The sequence below is a fragment of the Bos mutus genome, chromosome 2, assembly GCF_027580195.1.
Source record: "Bos mutus isolate GX-2022 chromosome 2, NWIPB_WYAK_1.1, whole genome shotgun sequence".
Taxonomy (NCBI): Eukaryota; Metazoa; Chordata; class Mammalia; order Artiodactyla; family Bovidae; genus Bos; species Bos mutus.
The window spans coordinates 79063758-79084770 of record NC_091618.1 but is presented as its reverse complement, the minus strand read 5'-3'; the positions used below and the strand labels follow the sequence as shown (position 1 = coordinate 79084770).

Sequence of the window (21013 nt, the reverse complement as noted above, 5' to 3'; positions counted from 1 at the left end):
ATAACATTTTCCCTTATATATGCAAAATTTATTTTGATAGCCTGAAAATATTCATTGTGTATAATATAGTAATAGATGCTACATTATAGCCTTTACACAAAGGCAAAATTCTCCCTATTATAGAAAATTACAATTCAAATATAGAATATTGTAAGTATACAATTAGGGGCTTCCTAGGTACTTCAGTGGTAAACAATCCACCTGGCCATGCAAGAGATTTGGGGTTGATCTCTGGGTTGGGAAGATCCCCTGGAGAAGGAAATGGCAACCCACTCCAGAATTCTTTTTTTTTTTTTCTTTTTTTGGGGGCTGGAGACTGAGTTCAATCACCAGTGATCCACAATTCAATCAATTGTGCCTTTGTAATGAAGCTTCCACAAAAACTCAAAAGAACAGGATTCAGAGAGCTTCCTTGTTGGCAAACACATGGAAGTCTGAGAAGAGTGATGTTCTCGGAAAGGGCATGAAGGCTTTCCCCATACCTTGTCCTATGCATCTATTCCATCTGGCTGCTCCTGAGTTATGTCCTTTTATTTGTTGCTTAGTCTCTCAGTTGTGTCCACCTCTTTGCAACTCCATGGACTGTAGCCTGTCAGGCTCCTCTGTCCATGGGATTTTCCAGGCAAGAATACTGGAGTGCGTTGCCATTTCTTTCTCCAGGGCACTCCAGAATTCTTGCCTGGGAAATCCCGTAGACAGAAGAGCCTGGTGAGCTATGGTCCATGGGGTTGCCAAAAGCCAAACAGGACTTAGTGACTTAACGACAGACTATATCTGGAGAATCCCTTGGACAGAGGAGCATGGCAGGCTATGGTCCATAGTATCCCAAAGAGTTAGACACAACTGAAGCAACTTAGCACTATACAATAATTGCACACACTGTTAAAGAACACAATAAGTTAACTGTTCACGCATTTCATATACTAGCATTCAGATAAGAATTAGTTATCCAAAAAAAAAGCCGCTCAGTTACTTTCAGGTAGTGTTAAAAACTTCTATCATTTAACCTTTTGAACAGTCTTGCTGGGCATGCGTATTATTATTCCTATCCTATTTTTTTAAATGATTGAACAGTATTTGATATAAGAACAAATATTTCCTAGAATGTGATTTATGAATTACTTGCATCAGGCTCAATTTGTTAAAATGCAGATTTCTGGCCACAACTCCAAGCTGCTTAATGAAAAGCTCTGGTATATGGGCCTCCAGAATTTCAACTTTCATTTTTCAGTTTGATAATCATTAGTCTAACATGTAACATAGAGGAAAGAATCTGATTAGGGAAACGACATAACAATAAACAGTCTTTCTTTTTAATGTCACTGGCCTTGGAGAGAAGGGGAGAAATCGAAAAGACTGTTAAATCAATATCCCTATACCAGGCAGCCACTGACTTTAAAAAACTGTGAGTGGAATATTTTCATACTATAATGTGAAAGGGATAAATGATTGTTCAAATAAATAAGAATCTATCTGACTTTATATCTACCTATACATTCATGATCCAGCAATACTTTCATGAATTTTAGATTTCATGAATCTAAAATTCATGAAAGTACTTAAAAAGTTAAATAATTCAGAGTGGTATAGTGATCACACATAAAAAGAAACTGATTTTCATTGTTTTACAGTAAAGGGCAGTGGGGGGAAATGTAGAATAAATTTAAAAGGAATGATAAACATGTTATGGTGCTAGAGAAAAAAAAAATGATTTATTTGGAGGGCCATGAAAGACTAACTCAAAGATTATTATCCAAAGATGAATAGCAAAAAACAGTGTGTTGCAATAGAACAGGTTAAAGATGACTAGGGCACAGACTACAGAGAGACAGATGCCAGAAATTATTATAGTCAGCATGATTATGCAAATAATTCAGTGGGAATCTGACAGGAAATTTTGATGATCCACACACATTTCAGTTCTTAAATAATCTGCCATTAATGGCTTTGATTATTGTAGTCTACTTAGAGAATTAAGATTTATGAATTTCTAATTCTATAAAGATGGTAAAAATACTCGATCTTAAATCAGTCATTGGAAGAAATTGTGGAACAGCAAATGCCTAACATAATTTTTCAAGGTAGGCAACAAGAATAATGACTTCTATTTGATTTAATATCTCAAAAAAGATTATTTTTTAAGACTGGAACAAATGTAGATGAATGGAACATATTTTATCTTTGGCCATAAAACATTATTTTATAAGGAGTATAGGGGAAATTGCCAGGTGATCATCAGTTGCCTGAGAAACTGAATTGCTAAAATTAATTATTTCTCCAGCACAGTCTTTGAGACTTATTTCCAGTATGTAACAAAGAAAATATTCCTTGAAAATTAAGAATCTAACTGTACTTCCTCAAAACAGAAGAGAGGAGCATCATGACCACTAGCAAGCAATATAATTTATCTAACATAAATAATGGGTGCCAAGCTATGGATAAAATAGAAAATTAATCAAATATTGTTAACAAATACCAGCTGTACTATTTAAATAATTTCAAAATTTGGAATAAAACATTACAGCATTATTATCCTCTTTGTTTAAAAATCCCTCACTTCCCTTTTGGAGTTCTAAAGACATATTTTTAATAATTTTCTAAAATACATAAAACACATGATGTCATATCAGAACATCTGATCAATTAGCATTTACTCCAGTTCCTAAGCAATTCCATTTTCTTTCTTCTAAGCATCTCAGTGTAATGATGAGCCCTGGAGGTTCTTATCTCTAGTAACATAAAATGTACCTCAGATCATTTCTCTTATTTAACTTGAACCCTGATTTAGATTGCTGTTGTAATTGCTGTTTCTTAATCAGCAGAGGTAATGTAAGGAGCAAATTTTGATATTTTAATCAATATTTCAACATGATAGCACAAAATATCTTTGTATACATCACTTGTATAACAAAATTACCAAATAATCAGTATTATTTTTTTCAACGGAGCATGGAAAATATCTTCAGTGGTCAATCAGAAAGATTCGACAAATGTAAAATGACATAAAACAAAAACAAATTTTGCAATGATTAGAATTCATTCTAGCAACATGTTTGCAAAATCTGCCTAAACATCTCTGCCTAATTATCTTTGGACTGTATAAAGAATTAGAAACTGAAGAACTGGAACGATTTTCTAAATCATTCATCCATAGAAACACAACTAAGGAAGAAAAGGAATGACTTTTTAAAACCAATGATTTTATTGGTTTTTCACTTAATTATACTTATTTGAAATATGCTCATTTCATTACCTGACTTCATAATATAGACAGAGTCAGAACTGGCCTTAAATTTATTTATCTATTTTAATGATTTATTGGTAATATAGTATATAATAAATATATGTGAAATATGTTAATTTTTATAAAAGTTCTGAATAAAACATTTGGATAATGCATGAAAAGATGACAAAATAATAATTATAATGATATTAATTTTCATTTAAATCATGTTCCATATGTAATATAATTAATCAAATAACTATATTCTTGAATAGTAGCATTATTGTCAATTATGCTGATTTTGAATAATTCCTTTTATGAAACAAAATAATGCTTTTGTGAAAAAAAATTTTTTTATAAATTGAATTTGTCAGTATGATGATTTTATGAGCTCTTGCCTGTGTTTTAGGACACCCAATACTGTCTTCACAAATACCACATAAAATTCACGTGGCATCATAGAAGCCTAGTTCCGAAACAGATTCAGCTATCTGAATTGGCTATGACAGAATTGGCAGAGACCTAGAAATTGCAGTCATTTAGTTTGGCCACCATGCCCAAAGAGATCTACTTGGAATGACTCTGGAATCTATTATTTTGTTGTGTACAACTATTCTTGATATCGTGGTATTTGACAATCATTTTAAATAAGAACCAAAGCCAATTTAAATGGTTCTCTATGGATTTCCTCTGACAGATGCACAGAGGCATCTGTGTTAGCCAGCAGACCTTATTCAAACATAGCTAAAACCATTCCAGCATTCATTTTGATGCAATCAGCTAATTATATGGTTATGATTTATGTTTAAATGAAGAATTTTAATCAGATCTATTATTTTAATCCTCTGTTAAACTTCCCATCATAATGTCAAGGTTCCTGTATGAGCAAGACAAATTCTCTGAATGAAAATTTCAGCATATTCTCTTGATTTCATGGTAATAGAATTATGATCTTACATGGGAAAGTACTATATTTCCTTATCTTTGATTTAGAAGAGTAAAAATTCTGCAGTCTGAACTATGAGACAGATGACCACTTACTCTTTGGTAATTAGTTACACTTTGGAGTTAGAAGCAGCAAAAGTAAATTACAGAAATTTAATAAACAAGGATTTGCTTGACAGGCAAGCTCCATTTTTATAGTAGCATAATTTTCAGTATTTCTCAAATTAATCTCAATTTTTAATTAAAATTTCAGTTTTGTTACAAAATCTGCCAAATTTAAGTTTAACATATAATAAAGAAAAATGAATGTAAACTTTAAAAGAAAGTATTTTAACAAGTGAAGTCCAGTGGAAGTTACTCTCAGCATACTGACAATATGTGGGAAATAAGCAGAAATCTCTATTAAGTATTCATGAACTATGATAGTTGGTTTCTCTTTCATTTCATTTGCTTGAAGTCACCACATTAGCAGACTTGTGAGTTTTGTTACTCATTGATTTGTTTTGTGTTGTTTTTATCTTTCCAGGTGCTCCACCAACTGGTCAGGCACACAGTGTGAGAGGCCAGCCCCAAAGAGCAGCAAGTCTGACCATATCAGCACAAGTAAGCTTCTCAGATTAATATCTTTGGTGTCTCACATAGAATAGAAATCATTGTTTTCTTCTTACACCACCCATCTTTCTTCTTACCCATCAACTGAGGGAACTGAGTCTTGGAAAACCTGCTTCATGGAATTTTGCCAAAGACCCACTTCAATCCAGGTGATTTTTGAAAGATGAAGCACTGAGCTCCTACCTGGTGACAGGATCAATCATTAGGTACTCTTTCAGGTTCTGAGGGTTCATCTCAAACTTTGGCAGTTGTCAGAACACACACCTGCAAACCTAGCATGAGCTTTTCTTAGGAAATGTGTCAGCTGCAAAAGATGCAAATATCACAGTAGATGTGAGAATGCTGCAGGAAAAAAAATAATTTCATGTTTTAATTAAAATGTATTATTCTTGAAGTGCATTTCAAAGTGTTGTGGAAAAACAAACTTAACCAGTTAGTCTCAAAGTGATAAAGTATGTTAACAAGAAATTTTTAATAAGGATCCTAGTTGCTTTACTGCTTCCTTATCTTTAAAGTACTGGTTTTGAAGTATAGTAAAATATAGTTCAGTATTTTGCAAGTTTTTTTGTGTGTGTAGCTGTAGCCTTAGGACATGTCTCTGATATGAAGATTCATCTATATCAACATTTTGTGTCTCCACAGACACATTGGAAGACAGTGTGTGTGTTGGAAGGCATTCTGTGTCTTTCAATATCTTTAAATGATTTTATAAAGATTTTCAAAATAAAACTCTGAAAGAAAAATTTCTCAGTTCACACATATTAGCACTAATGAGTGAGAAAGTTTTGAGAAATCTGTAATAACTATCAAGTAAGTAAATATATTCTTGAAGAGAAAAAAACAGTATCTCTGGTTGATGACGACTTAGTAATTTTTTCTAGTACTTCACTGCTGGTATTGTGCACATGAAAATAAAATACTATGGAATTTGTGAAAAAGGAAAGATATTATCAAATTCAAAAGTGTATGATTTTTGTGGTTATATGGCAGAAACCAACATAACATTGTAAATCAATTTTCCTCTGATCAAGGAATAATTTTTTTAAAAACAGTATATGATTTTGTACCTTAGACAAAGTTCCCAGTGTTTGCTGATTTACTTGTCTGTTGTACCTGTCCCCAAATAATTTATCATTGCTTGAAATTCTTCCAATGACACTATCCAAAGTTCCACCACTTAGAGATTAACTCGGGCTAATAGGGATGACTATATTTGAAAAATGACAATTAGGCCTAGAACAAATAACCTTAGAACTGAGTACAGAACAAATAACCTTAGAACTGAGTACTTTAATTTGGAGATGTGAGGTAAGTGATTCCAGTCAAGGAACATGTGGGGTTAATTACCTTAGCATTTGTGTGTTGTCTTAAGAAAGGGAAGGGAGAAGAACTTAGCAAAGATATGGACATGTAATTATAGGAATAGGGCACCAGGATTTGATGAATGGGTTCATAAAATATAGTAGAGGTGTAAAAATATACCTTGCCTAATTTAATATTTCAAAAGAAAAGCAAAAGAAAAAAATACTCTTATCTATCTCTCTTCCAGGATCATACTAACATTATTACCAATAATTCTTGGGAAATACCAATGTATATGATTTTGTGAACTAGTTATAAGACTCAGTCATCATCAAAAACATTTTTTAGTGAAAAGAAATGCATTTGATGTACCAAGCTATAGAACACACTGAGGTAATAAACTGATAATTAATGAAGATATAGTATTTTAGCCTTTTATGGTAATTTCTCAATTATGTACGATAAATAAAAAATATTCTTTTAGAGAGGTAAAACAATTTTAAATATTGATAAAACTCTGAAAGGAAACAGAGTAGAATGTCAATTGAATTTTCAGTTTATATATAAGGTCCATCTACAAGGGAGAAGTTTGGGTGCTGGAAGATGATCTTGAGGGGTGTGCCAGTTGTATTTGTTGAAAGGTGATGTCTTCAACCACTTGTATCAGTAACAAGCTCCCGTATAAGAAAAATGTCTCCAATTACATGCAGCAGCTCTAAAACGGGGACTATCACATGGAAGGAGGCGTGTCAAGTAGTTGTAACCCCTTTTTCAAGGATTTTGATGCCTATTCTTCCATCACTGATTTAAAGTCATTAAATTTAATGGAGGTATCAAGGCACATTGAAAGGACTATTAGCTATGCAAATGTCAAATTATCTCAGGTTTGAGCGAAGTTGACCAAATAATGACTCTATTAAAAGGCACTTATCATCAGACATTTGTGCTGAGAGAAACTTGCCTCAGTAACTTTGAAAAGAGAGGAAAGGTAGTTAAGCCAATCTTTCCTAAGGTAGGAGGGCTATTTTTATTCTGTCAGGTAAGCTCCAGTGGTTTTTGAATTGTTGTCAAATGTTCCCCGAACCTGGGCAGAAGTCATCTGTTTTATGGATGGATGTTTTAGGAACATGTCCTCAAACCTGCACTTCTACTCACAGTGAAGCATTCTATAATCGTTGGGCCTTGGTGCCATCAGGAATATACTGCCTCTGTCAGCCTCACTTGTGTCAGCTGGCACGGAGATTTACCTTTCTAATTGATGAACAACTTTCTTAATCAACTCTGAGTAGTCATACTGAGGTTTTCTAGCCCTTGCTGTTTGAAGTGTCTAAAGATCAGCCTGTGGAATTAAGCAGATCTATTATTCTAGAACCTCGCTTAAGTTCTACTTGAAAAAGTTAGTCTGAAAATTCTTATTTGGAAGAGTTTTAAATTAAGGATGATTAAATATTTTTATATACTCCTATTTTAAACTTACCTGAAGTTTTAAAGGAGTGGATACTCAACGTTTGGATTAAGCTATTCATATCTGCTACAATTAAGGAGGATAAACATACCCACAGCATTTGTCGGGCAATACAGTGATGCTGTATTTTATTGTAGTGACAAGGAATGTGTGATATCTGTTAGGGAGTTATACGTAGCTTCTGTTTTCCTACTTTATCTTTTTTAAACCATGATATTTCAAAAAATATGGATTATACCAGAGAATTATAAATGTGCAAATATAGAGATAAAAATGCTACAAAATCATGCATTTGTCCTAATTCTCCCAAAGCAAGTATTTATTGAGCCTTTACTAAGTGTCAAGTAATGTCTAGATCCTAAAGCTGAATCAGTGCATAAAACAAACAGTGCCTCTTCTCATGAAGCTGAGTGGGGCTAGAGAGCAGAGAGCAGGGGAGGATTAATTTAAAAAGAAAGCAAGGAAACAAGTAAACTTTTGGAAAATAATTGTGAGTCTTGATTGGACCTATTAAGGAAGTAAAAAAGGCACAGAAATAGAGAATATCAGAAGAGAACTGATATCAAGAGTGATTTCTCTGGGATGGTGATATTTAAATTGACTTGAATGATTAAAAAGGGGAGGAGAGACTAAGGGTATTTCAAACAATAGGAGTATCAGATACAAGAATCCTGGAGGGACTGAAAGAAGACCAGTGTCCTGGCACAAAGGGGACAAGAGAGAATGGTGCTAAGTGAGGATGGTTATGAAAGACCAAATGATAAGCATCCTCCTGGAAATCCCTGGAAGGATAAAATAAGTTTGGAACATGATTTTTTTTATGATTTTTAAAATTTTATTTTATCAAAATGGTTAATAAATAGCAGTCTAGTTATTATATATTTACATACACATATACACTCACATTTATGCATATACGTAAACACAAACTTGAGATCTGAATATATAGCAGCAAGTCAAAAGAGGTCATTGTAATGGTATAATTTATGCTTATATTTTTCTACTATAAGTTCAACCAATAAATAAAAGATTCTTTTCTTTAATCTTCATGAAGCCTTCTGGTTTCCATCCTAACCTCTTGAAACATCTGTCTTGTTTGTGAGATACTTCTTTTTGATCTCTTCTAGTTAATTCATTTATTACTCCATACACTCTGCTTGGCAATCCATAATTCTTTGACCTCAGTTTTCAACTCTTTGCCAATTACTCCCAAATTTCTGTCTTCAATCCTGATTTCTCTCCTGAGTTTGAGACATGTATACCACTGCACAATTGCTGTATCCATATCAATGTCATCTCTGTCTATATCTGTATATCTATATTCTACAGGAAACTGATGTTCAGTGTTTCCCAAAATAATCTCATTCCCTTCCCCAATCAGCCGGCCATTTTAATGCACCTTATTTTGCCTTCCTGTCTACACAGCTGGCCACAGAAATTTACCCAAGCAACACTTAGGAGTCACTCTTAACCTTCCTTCTAAATTGACTTCAACAATCTATTCAATAGATGTTACTTCCTAAATTTTCTTCAACATTATCAGCTTGAACATTCCTTCCTAACATCCCTTTGCTTCTCTCTTCAGTCACAGCTCCCTCCAACACCCTCCACTCTACTCTCCAGTCAGGCTGTTCTTTAATCTTTTCTCCTCCAGGTCTTCACATTTCTCTCCCTAGGTTAATTCAGTATCTCCTCCTCCACTCGACCTGCATTCTCTTTCATGGGAATAAAGAGGACTTCCATCAGGTTTCAGAGACATACCAACCCTCCTCTTCTATCCCAGATCTAGTTGGCTCCTCTATGTTTGCAGAGCTGCATACTTTCACTAGGCTAGTGCATATCACTGTGAATAAACCCATGTGTTTGTCATCTTCCAGTATACATCAAACAACATGAGAGGAGGGACATTTCTATCCCCACTGCAAAGTATAGTAAGTGTTGCGTGTGTGGGACATAGCAACACTTAAAAATATATTTGCTAATTGAGAACCAAATGGACAGTCCCTATGATATCTTAGGCACTGTGCTATCTACAAAACCTAGATAGATAGCTTATGCCCCCAAATTACAAATGAACTACTCTCTACAATATGTTGTGAAAAGTGAAAAATAGAGTTATGCATGGAGTGATACAGCAATATGTATTTTGAATTAGTCAGTAAACATGTATGAGCACTTTCTGTATAGTAGACACACTTCTATTTACATTACTGTGATGCATATGTTAATGATAACACTCATTTTATTAATGTGTAAACTCGGACAAAGATAAAAAATTGGCCCCAGCATATGTGCTAGTGAGATGAGATTTGAACAGAGGTAGCCTGGATACACAATCTGCTATCTCAATTGTGATGCTGTACTTCCTCTCCCATGGAAGATGTTTCTTCTTGGCATAGCAATTTGATAATATAGTTCTTTCAAATGAAAAAGCATTACATAATGGGGCCTCAGAACAACTTTGCAAAGAAAGACTGGCTCTATTTTCTTTTTTTAAATTAATCTATTTATTTTAATTGGAGGCTAATTACTTTACAATATTGTAGTGGTTTTTGCCATACATAGACATGAATCATTTTCTATAAGAAAATTGTTGAGATTCCCTCTTCACCCAGTAAGTACAGAGTGTACTTTAAAAAAAAATCTGTTTAAAACAGTCCACCAACAATATACTGTTAAAAAAATCACCTGTAATAGACCTTGATTGTTATATGTTACAATATGATATTTACTGCCATGTACATTGCTTGGAAAAAATACTTCTTTTGATAAATACCTATATAATATTCTAAAAATATATGTAGTTTCCAGTTGTTTCCATGCATATAAACTATTTTACAAAAAAAAAAGAGAAAAACTTGCCAAATTGCTACCCTGCATTATTTATCTACTATATTGAAGATTATCACAGTTACCTTGATAGGTTATATGAACATATTAGAACAGTAGGCTGTTAAACAGAGTGCTTGTAATGTAAAGGACTGGAAGCCATCTGTCATGGGGAAAAGAAAAACGAAGGTCTTTTAATCTTTTTTTTCTAGCATGCATAATTAACAGCATTTCTACCTAATAGGAATAAAAGAAACTATGTAGAACAAGTAAAATCTAAGTATCTAAATAATTTGCAATTGCTTGGAGGAGAGAGTAACTTTATGTACCTTAAAACCAATATTGGTATTTTAAACCTACAAATTTACCACAAATTTTAGCAGAAAAAAAAAAAAGATAAAGTGAGGATATTTATAAAGCCATGATTAATTAAGTCAATTTATGAAGAAACCAAGCTGCTCACTGGTATTTAAAATTTGTGAACAAATGTTAATTACTATCCAAGGTGCCAGATTCTCTACTTCTATTAAATACTAATAATTGCACGTGCATATAGTTCATTTTCCCCAGTCCAAGAAGGTAATAAAATATCAACCTCACTCAATTATATAGTGCTGGTAGCAACATAAAAAAAGAAAAGAAAATGAGTATTACATTTCAGAAACTGACTAAAGAAAGAAAGCCATATTTTTCCTTACATGAAAGAGAGAGTTAGTTATTTGATTATTTCAGACAAGCTATTTTTGAAGTTTCAAATTGAAAGATTATCTTATATATGTCCTTTCTTTAATAAAGAATTTTTGGTATTTTAGTAACTGATCTCAAAATGCTGGGAAAGATTGAAGGTGGGAGGAGAAAGGGATGACAGAGGATCAGATGATTGGATGGTATCGCTAACTTAATGGACATGAGTTTGAGTAAACTCCGGGAGTTGGTGATGGACAGGGAGGCTTGGCGTGCTGCAGTCCATGGGGTCGCAAAGAGTTGGCCACGATTGAGAGACTGAACTGAACTGAACTGAAGCAGCTGTTTATTGTGCTTAATATCACCATTAATTTTTTATCATAGTACATGTATATGCAGAGGACAATTCATATATTTAATAACTCTTAATGTTTTATTCCTGAACCATTCAAGATCCTCACATTAAAATTTAACTAGTTTGGGTATTGCTTTGTTTCTCATTTTAGACAATGATTAAGCTCATTTGGCAGTTTCAGTCAGATGCTTTTCCCAAATAAGCAAAGGCTTTATCTTATGGGTACTAGATATTTGTCTGTTGGAAATGTGGGTATTGGGTACTTGATAGAGCTACTTAATACTCTCCTGTTATTAGGCAATGCTTGCATTCTGTTTTCTTCCTGCCTAAGTGACATATGACCCTAGGTGTATCTTACTATGGATCACATCAGTGGCAAAGAGGTATTGTCTTCTTTAGGAAAAAAACAAAAAAGATTGCTTTTCTTGCCAAAAAAACTAAGACCCGCTTTCTATGACCACTTTTGAAAATCTATTCCATAGAACTTTTACTCCATTTTGAAAATGAGTGATACAACCTAAGCTCATTCTTATAAATGTATGGAAAAAAAGGGAAAGTAGACATTTACAACATAAGCCAAGCCCCCAGATATGGTTTGTTGAAACTGTTCTGGAACTACAATTTGAGAAAGAGAATCCTCTTTGTTCCCCTACTTTGTAGAATCAAGCTAAAAGCCGTATGTGGTAGGTCTTCATGTCTCTATTTTTATGGGTGGAGAGCATGAGCCTCAAATTTTAAATAACTTTTCTAAGGTTTCAATTCAGGTAAGTTGTGAAACTATTATTTAGGCTGCTGCTGCTAAGTGGCTTCAGTTGTGTCCGCACTCTGTGCGACCCCATAGATGGCAGCCCACCAGGCTCTGCCGTCCCTGGGATTCTCCAGGCGAGAATACTGGAGTGGGTTGCCATTTCCTTCTCCAGTGTCCATCCAAATCCGACACTGTTGCCCCTTTTGCTTTCCCAGGCTGCCATCTAACTTGGCCATGTACTTATGGCCAGATATTTATACCTAAAGGAGAAAAAAAAACAACTAATGATGGAAATATAGCCAGGCAAATTGCAGAAATGTGTATTCAGTCAGAGTTTATTTATTTATATCTTTGCAAATAGATGTCTGGTGAGAACAAGACTCAGACTGACAAAGAAGTCAGTATTTCTAACCTCAGGTATTTAATTATAACATATAAATAAAAGATATCTAAAGAAATGTTTCCAGTAGTTCAAATATTTAATAGGAAAAATGACTTTGCAGTAAAGTAGTGATGAACTAGGAATATAGACATTTGGCCTAAGCTTTATTGTTATTATGTCAATGGTCAAATGATTTGATGTAATAAAGTGTTGTTATGTCCATCTTGACTTCATTTTGTGTGTTGATCTGTTCATTCATTTCTTTTTCCAGGAAGCATAGCCATCATTGTGCCTCTCGTCCTCTTGGTGACTTTGATAACCACCTTGGTAATTGGTTTAGTGCTTTGTAAAAGAAAAAGAAGGTAAGAGGCAGTATTCTAGACTAACAGTAAATAAATTACATAAGTAGTTATAGAAACAGTGCTTTTTAAAAACTTCTTAAAATGTGATTTACTTATTCCAACTGCATAATTCTGTGTTTTCTGAGCCATTTTATCCTTCTTTCATTTTAAGCAATTATAATTCAACAAACTTTCTCTTATATTATATTGCTAGAATGGTTACATTTATTGTATATATTCTAACAAAAATTACAAGGGAATATATTAAACTTTCAATAGAATTTTACATTTTGTTAGTTTTTCCTTCAAATAGCAAAAACCTCTTAAGAACATTTTATAATATTAATGTGTTAGATTATCAATGTCAATAGAATGATAATGATTATGTATTATATGTCACAAATTGTGTATTTCATTCATAAATTATACATTTGTTGATTTTATATATTTCAATTTATATGAATGCACAATTAAAAAGATCTTTAAGCAGTGAGTTGTCTGTGGGGTGATTATCTGGAACCTAGAGTTTGTAAGTCAGTTTTTGCATTATGTAAAGGAATTTTAGCCCCATGACTTGGGGATTGAAAACAATTTCAAAATTTCTTTGTAACTCTTTTTTATGAATGTTTTTCAGGAACAAAAGGGGAAAAGTAGAAAGTAAAAGAGTAATTAATTATATTCAGTTTCAACTAATGTAGTATTAGCTATTTACAACGAATGTTCCAAGTGCGTTTTTTATTGTTAAATCTAAATAATTTGGGAAAATGATGTATTACAGTAAGAATTTTTTGTCCCTCTGTGAATCAATGACTGTCATTTATTTTCAATGTATTTTATGTATGAGTGTTCCACCAGTTCTATAAAAATGTCATTAAATCTGCAAATACAGTAGTTTCATACACCATGTTGTGATATTTAGACAACTCATATAATGTTCACATTTTATAGGACAAAAACTATAAGAAGACAGCCTATTATTAATGGAGGAATAAATGTAGAAATCGGCAATCCATCTTATAATATGTATGAGGTCGACCATGATCACAATGACGGAGGTCTTTTAGATCCTGGCTTTATGGTAGATCCAGCAAAGGTAAAGTTTTAAGATGATGGACTATGAGCACTAATATTATTGAGTTATTTCTCTATAATATGGTTCTGATTTTCATCACTATTTCTTTTATCTGAAGTTAGATTAAAGAACTAGGATTTATTGAATGTTATAGTCTTTTCTAAAGAAAAAATAAAATTATGGACTGCATTCACCTGAAGCATGAAGTCAATGTAACGTATTTTAGAAAATTATATTCACTTAATTTACAAGCATAGATGTCTTAGTCAAATGTACTAAGGTGCTGGCACATCTAAATATAAGCCTGGTGAAATTAAATTTTATTAAAATTTATTTTTTTAATTTACTTAAAAAAAAAAAAAGAGTACAGCATTTCATTGCCAAAATAAGTACTTCATTTCCAGTAATGTTTCACTGATGAGTCCACTAAGCTATGTCCTTGGATTTGTTTATAATCATATCACTTTTAAACAATATTTTTCTACCTGTTATAACATTTTACTTATTGGTTTGAGACTTATCTGTGATATTTATATCCTAAAAACCCACAGTCTTTTTTTAAAATTTCTGTTAGTACTGAATGCTCAATTTGGAAGTTTTTATAAAAAAATAGATAAATGATACAACATCTAGGTAAACTTGCAAAGATTTACTTCACTTTATTATCCAAATATTTTGCATGATAATTATAGAATATTTTACTATGAATTAAGAGCATCAGTTTGCTAATATGGAATGATATTCTAAGCTTATTTATTCATTAATTAAATGGTTCTTTACATTCTAATATATTAAAGGTGTTATGTCCAAAATGCACCTTTATATTAAATAATTATATTAACCACATGGCTCTGTACTCATAGCAACAGCTGTTCCCAAAGAAATTGAAAAGGTCTCTTCCATTCAATCTACTCTGAATACATGGCCAGACTTTCTAAGCCCAAAACTGGTCATCTGAAATTGAAGTATTCATTTCTATGAAAAGAAATCAATCATTATTTATAGAAAAAAATGTTATCCTATCAGAAGATGTTGTAAATGTTTTCTTCATTAGAAATAATTTTCAGTTACTATAAATTATAATTCAGTTACTAACTCCTACATTTGAACTTTGTCATGAAATAAATTCTCATAACCTAAGTTTCAGTGTTTTCTATTGAAACTAAAAGCTATACATGCTGTCCATATTGTTGTTTGATAATTTTTTTATAAAGGAGAAAGAGATCTTAATCAATAGACTTCTCATATTCTAATAATTTTTTCTTAGGAACAAAATACATTACCTGTAAATATAATAAGGGCTGATGAGGATATATCTCATGCACTGCTATGAACAGGAGAGTTCTCATTTTCCCCATCATTTTACTTCTACTGATAGAATTAAGCCAATTTTGGATACTTAAAGGGAATAGCTTTTTAATATTCCATTTATTTTTTAATGTTTACTCTAGGAAGATAAAAGTATGCTTCAGGGCCCCTCGAGTATATTTTAATATATTTAGCAAATAACATTCAATAAATATTTATTTACCAATTTTCTGACTGACTGACCAAAATTTCATTAAATGTGACTTAGATGGCTGATTCTATTAGAATTTATTCTAGAAGTTGGCTCTGATGTTTGAAATAGAAATATGAATTGTTACCTAAGAAGTAACTGTAGAAAATATGTTTATAGGTATAGACAATTTTGAAAAGTGGATGACCACACCAAAGCAACCTTAATGATGAAATGTTTTTCATAGATTTTCCATTTGTTACAGTTGTTTGATATATTCATGATGTAATCAAATACAAACTTCATGACATGTAAAGACTTTTGTAGAATGTATCTGTTATTTTCAAAAATGGATAAATTTCTCCCTCAATGGTACCTTACAAATGAATTGAAATAATTAATAAATTTTATTTTTAAAAAGGTTTGTCTATAGAGACATTCACAGAATACTTTGAAAAGCTCAGAAAAGAGGAACTGGTATCTATTGATTTTATACACAAACTCATCTCAGTCCTTACTTAGATTGTTTTTAATATCATCTAAGTGAGAATTTGTGGGGAAATAAAGAGATGATATTGACCTGAGTTTATGTTTAAAATCTTTTTCCTTAGATATTTGTCCATGTTTCAAACTTTATGATGATTCATTGTTAAGAGTTGATAGATTTTTAAAAATATGTATGTTCATTAAAATCCTTCAACTTTTAATCTAGCTTTCTTATTTCCTATTTCCTTTTTGGCCACTAATAAGTATTCTGTGATGAATATGAGTGTACCAGATTGACTTTTTCTGCCCTTAGACCCCAAAAAACTCTAAAACCATTGTTCTTGCATGGAGTTTAGTGAGCCAAAAAATTAATTTTCTTTAAACTAGAAAGTCAGATTTCTCAAAAAAAAAAAAACATAATTCATTTTTATATCTCACATTTTAAATTTCATCTGTATTTTCTAAAAATATAGAAGTCATGCACCTTTAATTAGAGCCAGTCAGATATTTGAGTGTCCGGAAGGGGCTCCTATCAGAACTTTTCAAACAGAAAACTTAAGTGAGGGAGGCTGATGCATTTTTCACAGGGCTCTTAGCAAATATATGCTTTTTGGGGAGGGAGAATGAAGTTAAATAAATGGAAATGGGTGTAGGTTTCTAGGTACATGTTATGTCTATAAGTAAGCTAGACTAAGAGAAATGTCTACTGTAAAGTATGGATCTAATATTAATAGATGTTTCATAAATTATTGAATCTACCATAAATATACTGTTGATGCCCCAGGGCTGAAGAACATAGCTTATGTTATTTTTATGACTTAACATGAATTTGTGTCAATGAAAATAGTTCCATGATATTAGATCAGAAACTAAAATTCTCTGTTTACACACAGGCCAGGTACATAGGGGGAGGGTCCAGTGTTTTCAAGCTTCCACACACAGCGCCGCCCATCTACCTAAACTCTGATTTGAAAGGACCACTAACTGCTGGGGTGAGAGAAAACTCATTACTCCATATCCATTCCATCACAGAATGCCTCACAATCAAAAATGATTACTAGACTTAGATAGGGACTTAGCTTTAATGATTTTTAATTAACAAAAGGTTTCAAAACTGCATTAAACTTGGGAGTTTATGTGTCCTGCTTATGCAAGATTACATGCAAAAAAAACGTTATCATTTTAGGCAAGCTATTCAGTAGAAATATCTCTTCTCCAAAATTTGAAAATGTTAAAGCTCCGTAACAATAAACATGAGCATTTGCTATTCTTAGAATAGAAATCTCTAGCCAGAAATGTAAACTGAAGGGTTTACATTTAAATTTATGTTTGGCTTTATTTTCTATTAAGATGCTTCGTTTAGTATCTGCAAATTTGGTGTCCTTTTAAATAAAAATACACTACAAAATGTGGCATCATATGGAGACGTTAGAAATGGTGTATGAAACCATTCTTAAAAACTTTTTATGTAACTGGTTTCTAGAGAAAAGGGCTTTGTCTAAAGTTTGTTGTTGTTTAGTCACTAAGTCATGTCCAATTCTTTTGCGTCCTCATGGACTGCAAGACTCCTCTGTCTATGGGATTTCCCAGGCAAGAATATTGGAGTGGGTTGCCATTCCTTTCTCCAAGTGATCTTCCTGACCCATAAATCAAACCCCACGTCTCCTGCATTGCAGGCAGATTCTTTACCATTAAAGCACCAGGGAAGTCCTGTCTAAAATTGCGTGGTTCATATTAGACAGGAGAGGGATTAAAGACGATATTAAGATTCTCAGGATTGAATGTTCTCACCCTTGTACCTTTCTCTCATCAGCTGTTTTTCATTCTCATTTTTTGTCATGTTTGTCTCATTTGCATGGATCAAAAATGTAATATTTATTTATTATGATAAAGGTTTAACATTCTGTTTTATAAAGACAAAATTTTAAAATGCAACTATGTAACAATCTTGGGTTAAGTTAATAAGACAATTTGGTTTAATGTTTCCTGCTTTTATATAAAGTTGCAGTCAATATACCTTTAATGAAGATTTCTTTAGGCTTTCAGTATGTCAGAGCTCCCCTTAGGTTCACAAGTTACCTGAGAAACACACAATTATGTTTTTATCTAATACATACTAAAGTTGATGAAAGCATATAAACAGAATTTAAATTATATTTATATAATTATTATTTAGTAAGTTAAGTACAGTGCATATACATGTTAACATGAAAAGATATCATTGAAGATAAATTAAGGTAGTCAAAACAGGTAATAAAAACATTTTTATTTTTTTCTTCAGCCAACAAATTACTCCAATCCGGTATATGCGAAATTGTATATGGATGGGCAAAACTGTCGAAACTCCTTAGGAAGTGTCGATGAAAGGAAAGAACTGCTTCCAAAGAAAATAGAAATTGGAATCAGAGAAACGGTGGCATAATCGGAGATACCTTTTATATGCTGTACAAATGTATAAAATATAAGGATTACTTTTGTATGTTCCAACAGTATTCTACTTGTTTTGGCATCAGCATTACCTCTTCCTTTATCTTTTTTCTGGTCAATTGTTTTCTGAGTTTTCTGGGTTTTATTTTTTGCTGATGACTCTTGATTGACCATTTGTATGGTATTTTTATGAAAAAGAACTGCACTACAGTACAATTTACAACAATGCTGCTGATGACACACCTTTGAATTTGTTAAAATTAAAAACAACATATTCCTTTGTAGTGTGAATATGAGCAATCTATTTTATATGAACTTCTTTGGTTCTACTTAATCAACAAAGAGAATCTCTGCACATTTTCATTATATGGTCTGAAAGCTGTAATACAATATCAGTTAATTTTCTGTTTCAGTTTATGGAAGAGCGATTGAATAGTCAACTCTCTTCTTTGTGCCCTTTAAGACTGATTCAGACTGCTGAAAATATATAGCTCTCACAAGTTCCACATCACCAGCTTTGAAATTAGTCTTAGGTTGCCAAGTGATAGATGAGAATTTTGAAAAAAAAAAAAAAAAACAACTTTAAGAATTTATAAAACTAATAATTTGCATGAACACATATGACTACATTTTCCAAAATTTAGTGGACTCTATTGTGATATACTAAAAGTATACACCCTATAAAAATAGTTATATTTAGGTATATAACATAGCAAAAATATAATTGAAAGTGGAAAGATCACACTTGCTATGGGATAAGACATTTTGTTTTCCCTTGGTCCTGAGGTCAATAACCAGCCTAGAACACAACAGGGCATCAAGCACTCATGTCTTAGGAATTTCCTCCCAGTCACATGCATTTTGTGGAGGATTGACCCAACCCCTTAACACACAGAACACTAAAGAATACAAGATAAGCACACAAATTGGTGACACAATTTCAATTATGTGAATGCATTCTATTTGTGAGGCCAAAAGGAATAAGCAAGGCAGCCGTTATGGTGTAAAGTAATCAGTAGATATTTTCCATATACAATATGACTGGTCTATGATCTGCCCTATCCAAAATATGTTCTTAAAGGACTTTCCAAGTTATGAAAGAACAATCATCTGCCCATTATTAAAGGTGGAGAGTATACATGCTGACCAGTTACTCTGATTTCTCTGGTTATGCAAAACACATGGATCCCATTCACTTGTCTGTTTTCAAATTTCGATGGAAACAAGTACGATTTATTTAAGTTGTATAAAAAAAAAGTATAGCATTTTTATACAAATATCTTTAAAGGCACAAAAGATTTATTCACAAGGTATGGAGGGCTTTTTGTTCCTCTGATAGACATGACTGACTTTTAGCTGTCATAATGTATTAACAGATGAAATATGTTTGTGGCTGTTCTTTATCCCTTTGTACAAGCATTAAAAAAAAACAAAAAACTGCTGTTTTATAAAGAGACTTTTTGTTGTACTATGTGCATGCATACTACCTATTTCTAAACTTTGCCATATTGAGGCCTTTATAAACTATTGATTTATGTAATACTAGTGCAATTTTGCTCGAACGATGTTATGCATATCATAAATTTTTCCAGGTTCTTGTTTAAGTACATTTTTTAAATTGAACAGTATTTTTCATTTTGGTTATAATAGTCATTTTGCCTATGTTTCTACAATGAAGTGTTAAATACTTTATAAAAAATTGTTGACTGACTTATTTAAATGAAATTCTACATATTTAAGTGCTTGTGTTGGGTAGTTTTTAAAAAGAAAATTCTTGTCTTTACAGAGTTTAATTTTCTTAGGAAGCTATTTTAGTCAACACGAGATGTAATTTTTGTTGTATCTTTAGAACATACTCTCTGGGGTAGCACTGATTTCATTGCATCGTTTTTCAAATCACAATAGAGAAGGCATTTCTCTTATTGAAGTGGAAACATTCTCTTATGAAGTGGAAACATGTCCCTTACTTTTTCCTTTTCCCTGATACACATGGCTTGTCAGAGACTCCATGTTGCAGTAGAAAGATTGGTTATATACACAGTAGTGTGACAATTGTTTTGAAATAAGCCAAAGTTCTTCCTGTTTCTCATTCTCAAAATAGGTACTTTATAGAAAACTTCGGTTCCACTAGATGCTGTGTAGACATTATTTTCTAAATGGAATGATTACTAGTGTAGCTACTCGGAGTATTTGACTAGAGATGACAGTGTAGGAGGGTCTGATTGAATAGAACTATCATTGAGCTTCATTATCTGATGGGATCTTCATATATAAGAGCTTTATGACTGCAAATGAAATTATTGTTTGAAAGAGAAGAACCCACATATTGAAATGACTTCAATACAACTAACATTAGTATTAACTATCTAGCAAATCCTATGCAATATACAACACACCAACTTATACCTGGCATCTATGACCTATTTTCTGTCTAGCACACTAATTAAAGCTATATCAAGAGAACTCAGGATGTGCTTTTTAACCCTTAGATCCCACCTACATTGTCATAGCCCTTATTTTGCAGTGTGTTTCGCCATACCAGGCTGGTTCAAGCAAGTCCATTGTGAAGGCCACAGTATTTCTAGTTGCTATTACTTTGCATTCAATCTTTACAGAACAAAGATATTGGCAAAAACCCAAAGTT

At 32.5% G+C, this 21013-nt stretch overlaps 1 protein-coding gene across 1 annotated transcript in view; it reads left to right on the top strand.

Annotated features, from left to right (window-relative positions):
* Nucleotides 1–20023, top strand: part of LRP1B (LDL receptor related protein 1B) — a 1793119-nt gene extending 1773096 nt beyond the window's left edge. The window contains exons 87-91 of the mRNA XM_070360639.1: nt 4695–4771; nt 12817–12907; nt 13835–13979; nt 16836–16934; nt 18224–20023. Of these exons, the coding sequence (XP_070216740.1) occupies nt 4695–4771; nt 12817–12907; nt 13835–13979; nt 16836–16934; nt 18224–18364 (553 nt within the window). The 3' untranslated portion in view covers nt 18365–20023. The remainder of the gene's footprint in view (nt 1–4694; nt 4772–12816; nt 12908–13834; nt 13980–16835; nt 16935–18223) is intronic.
* The last annotated feature ends 990 nt before the right edge of the window (nt 20024–21013 follow it).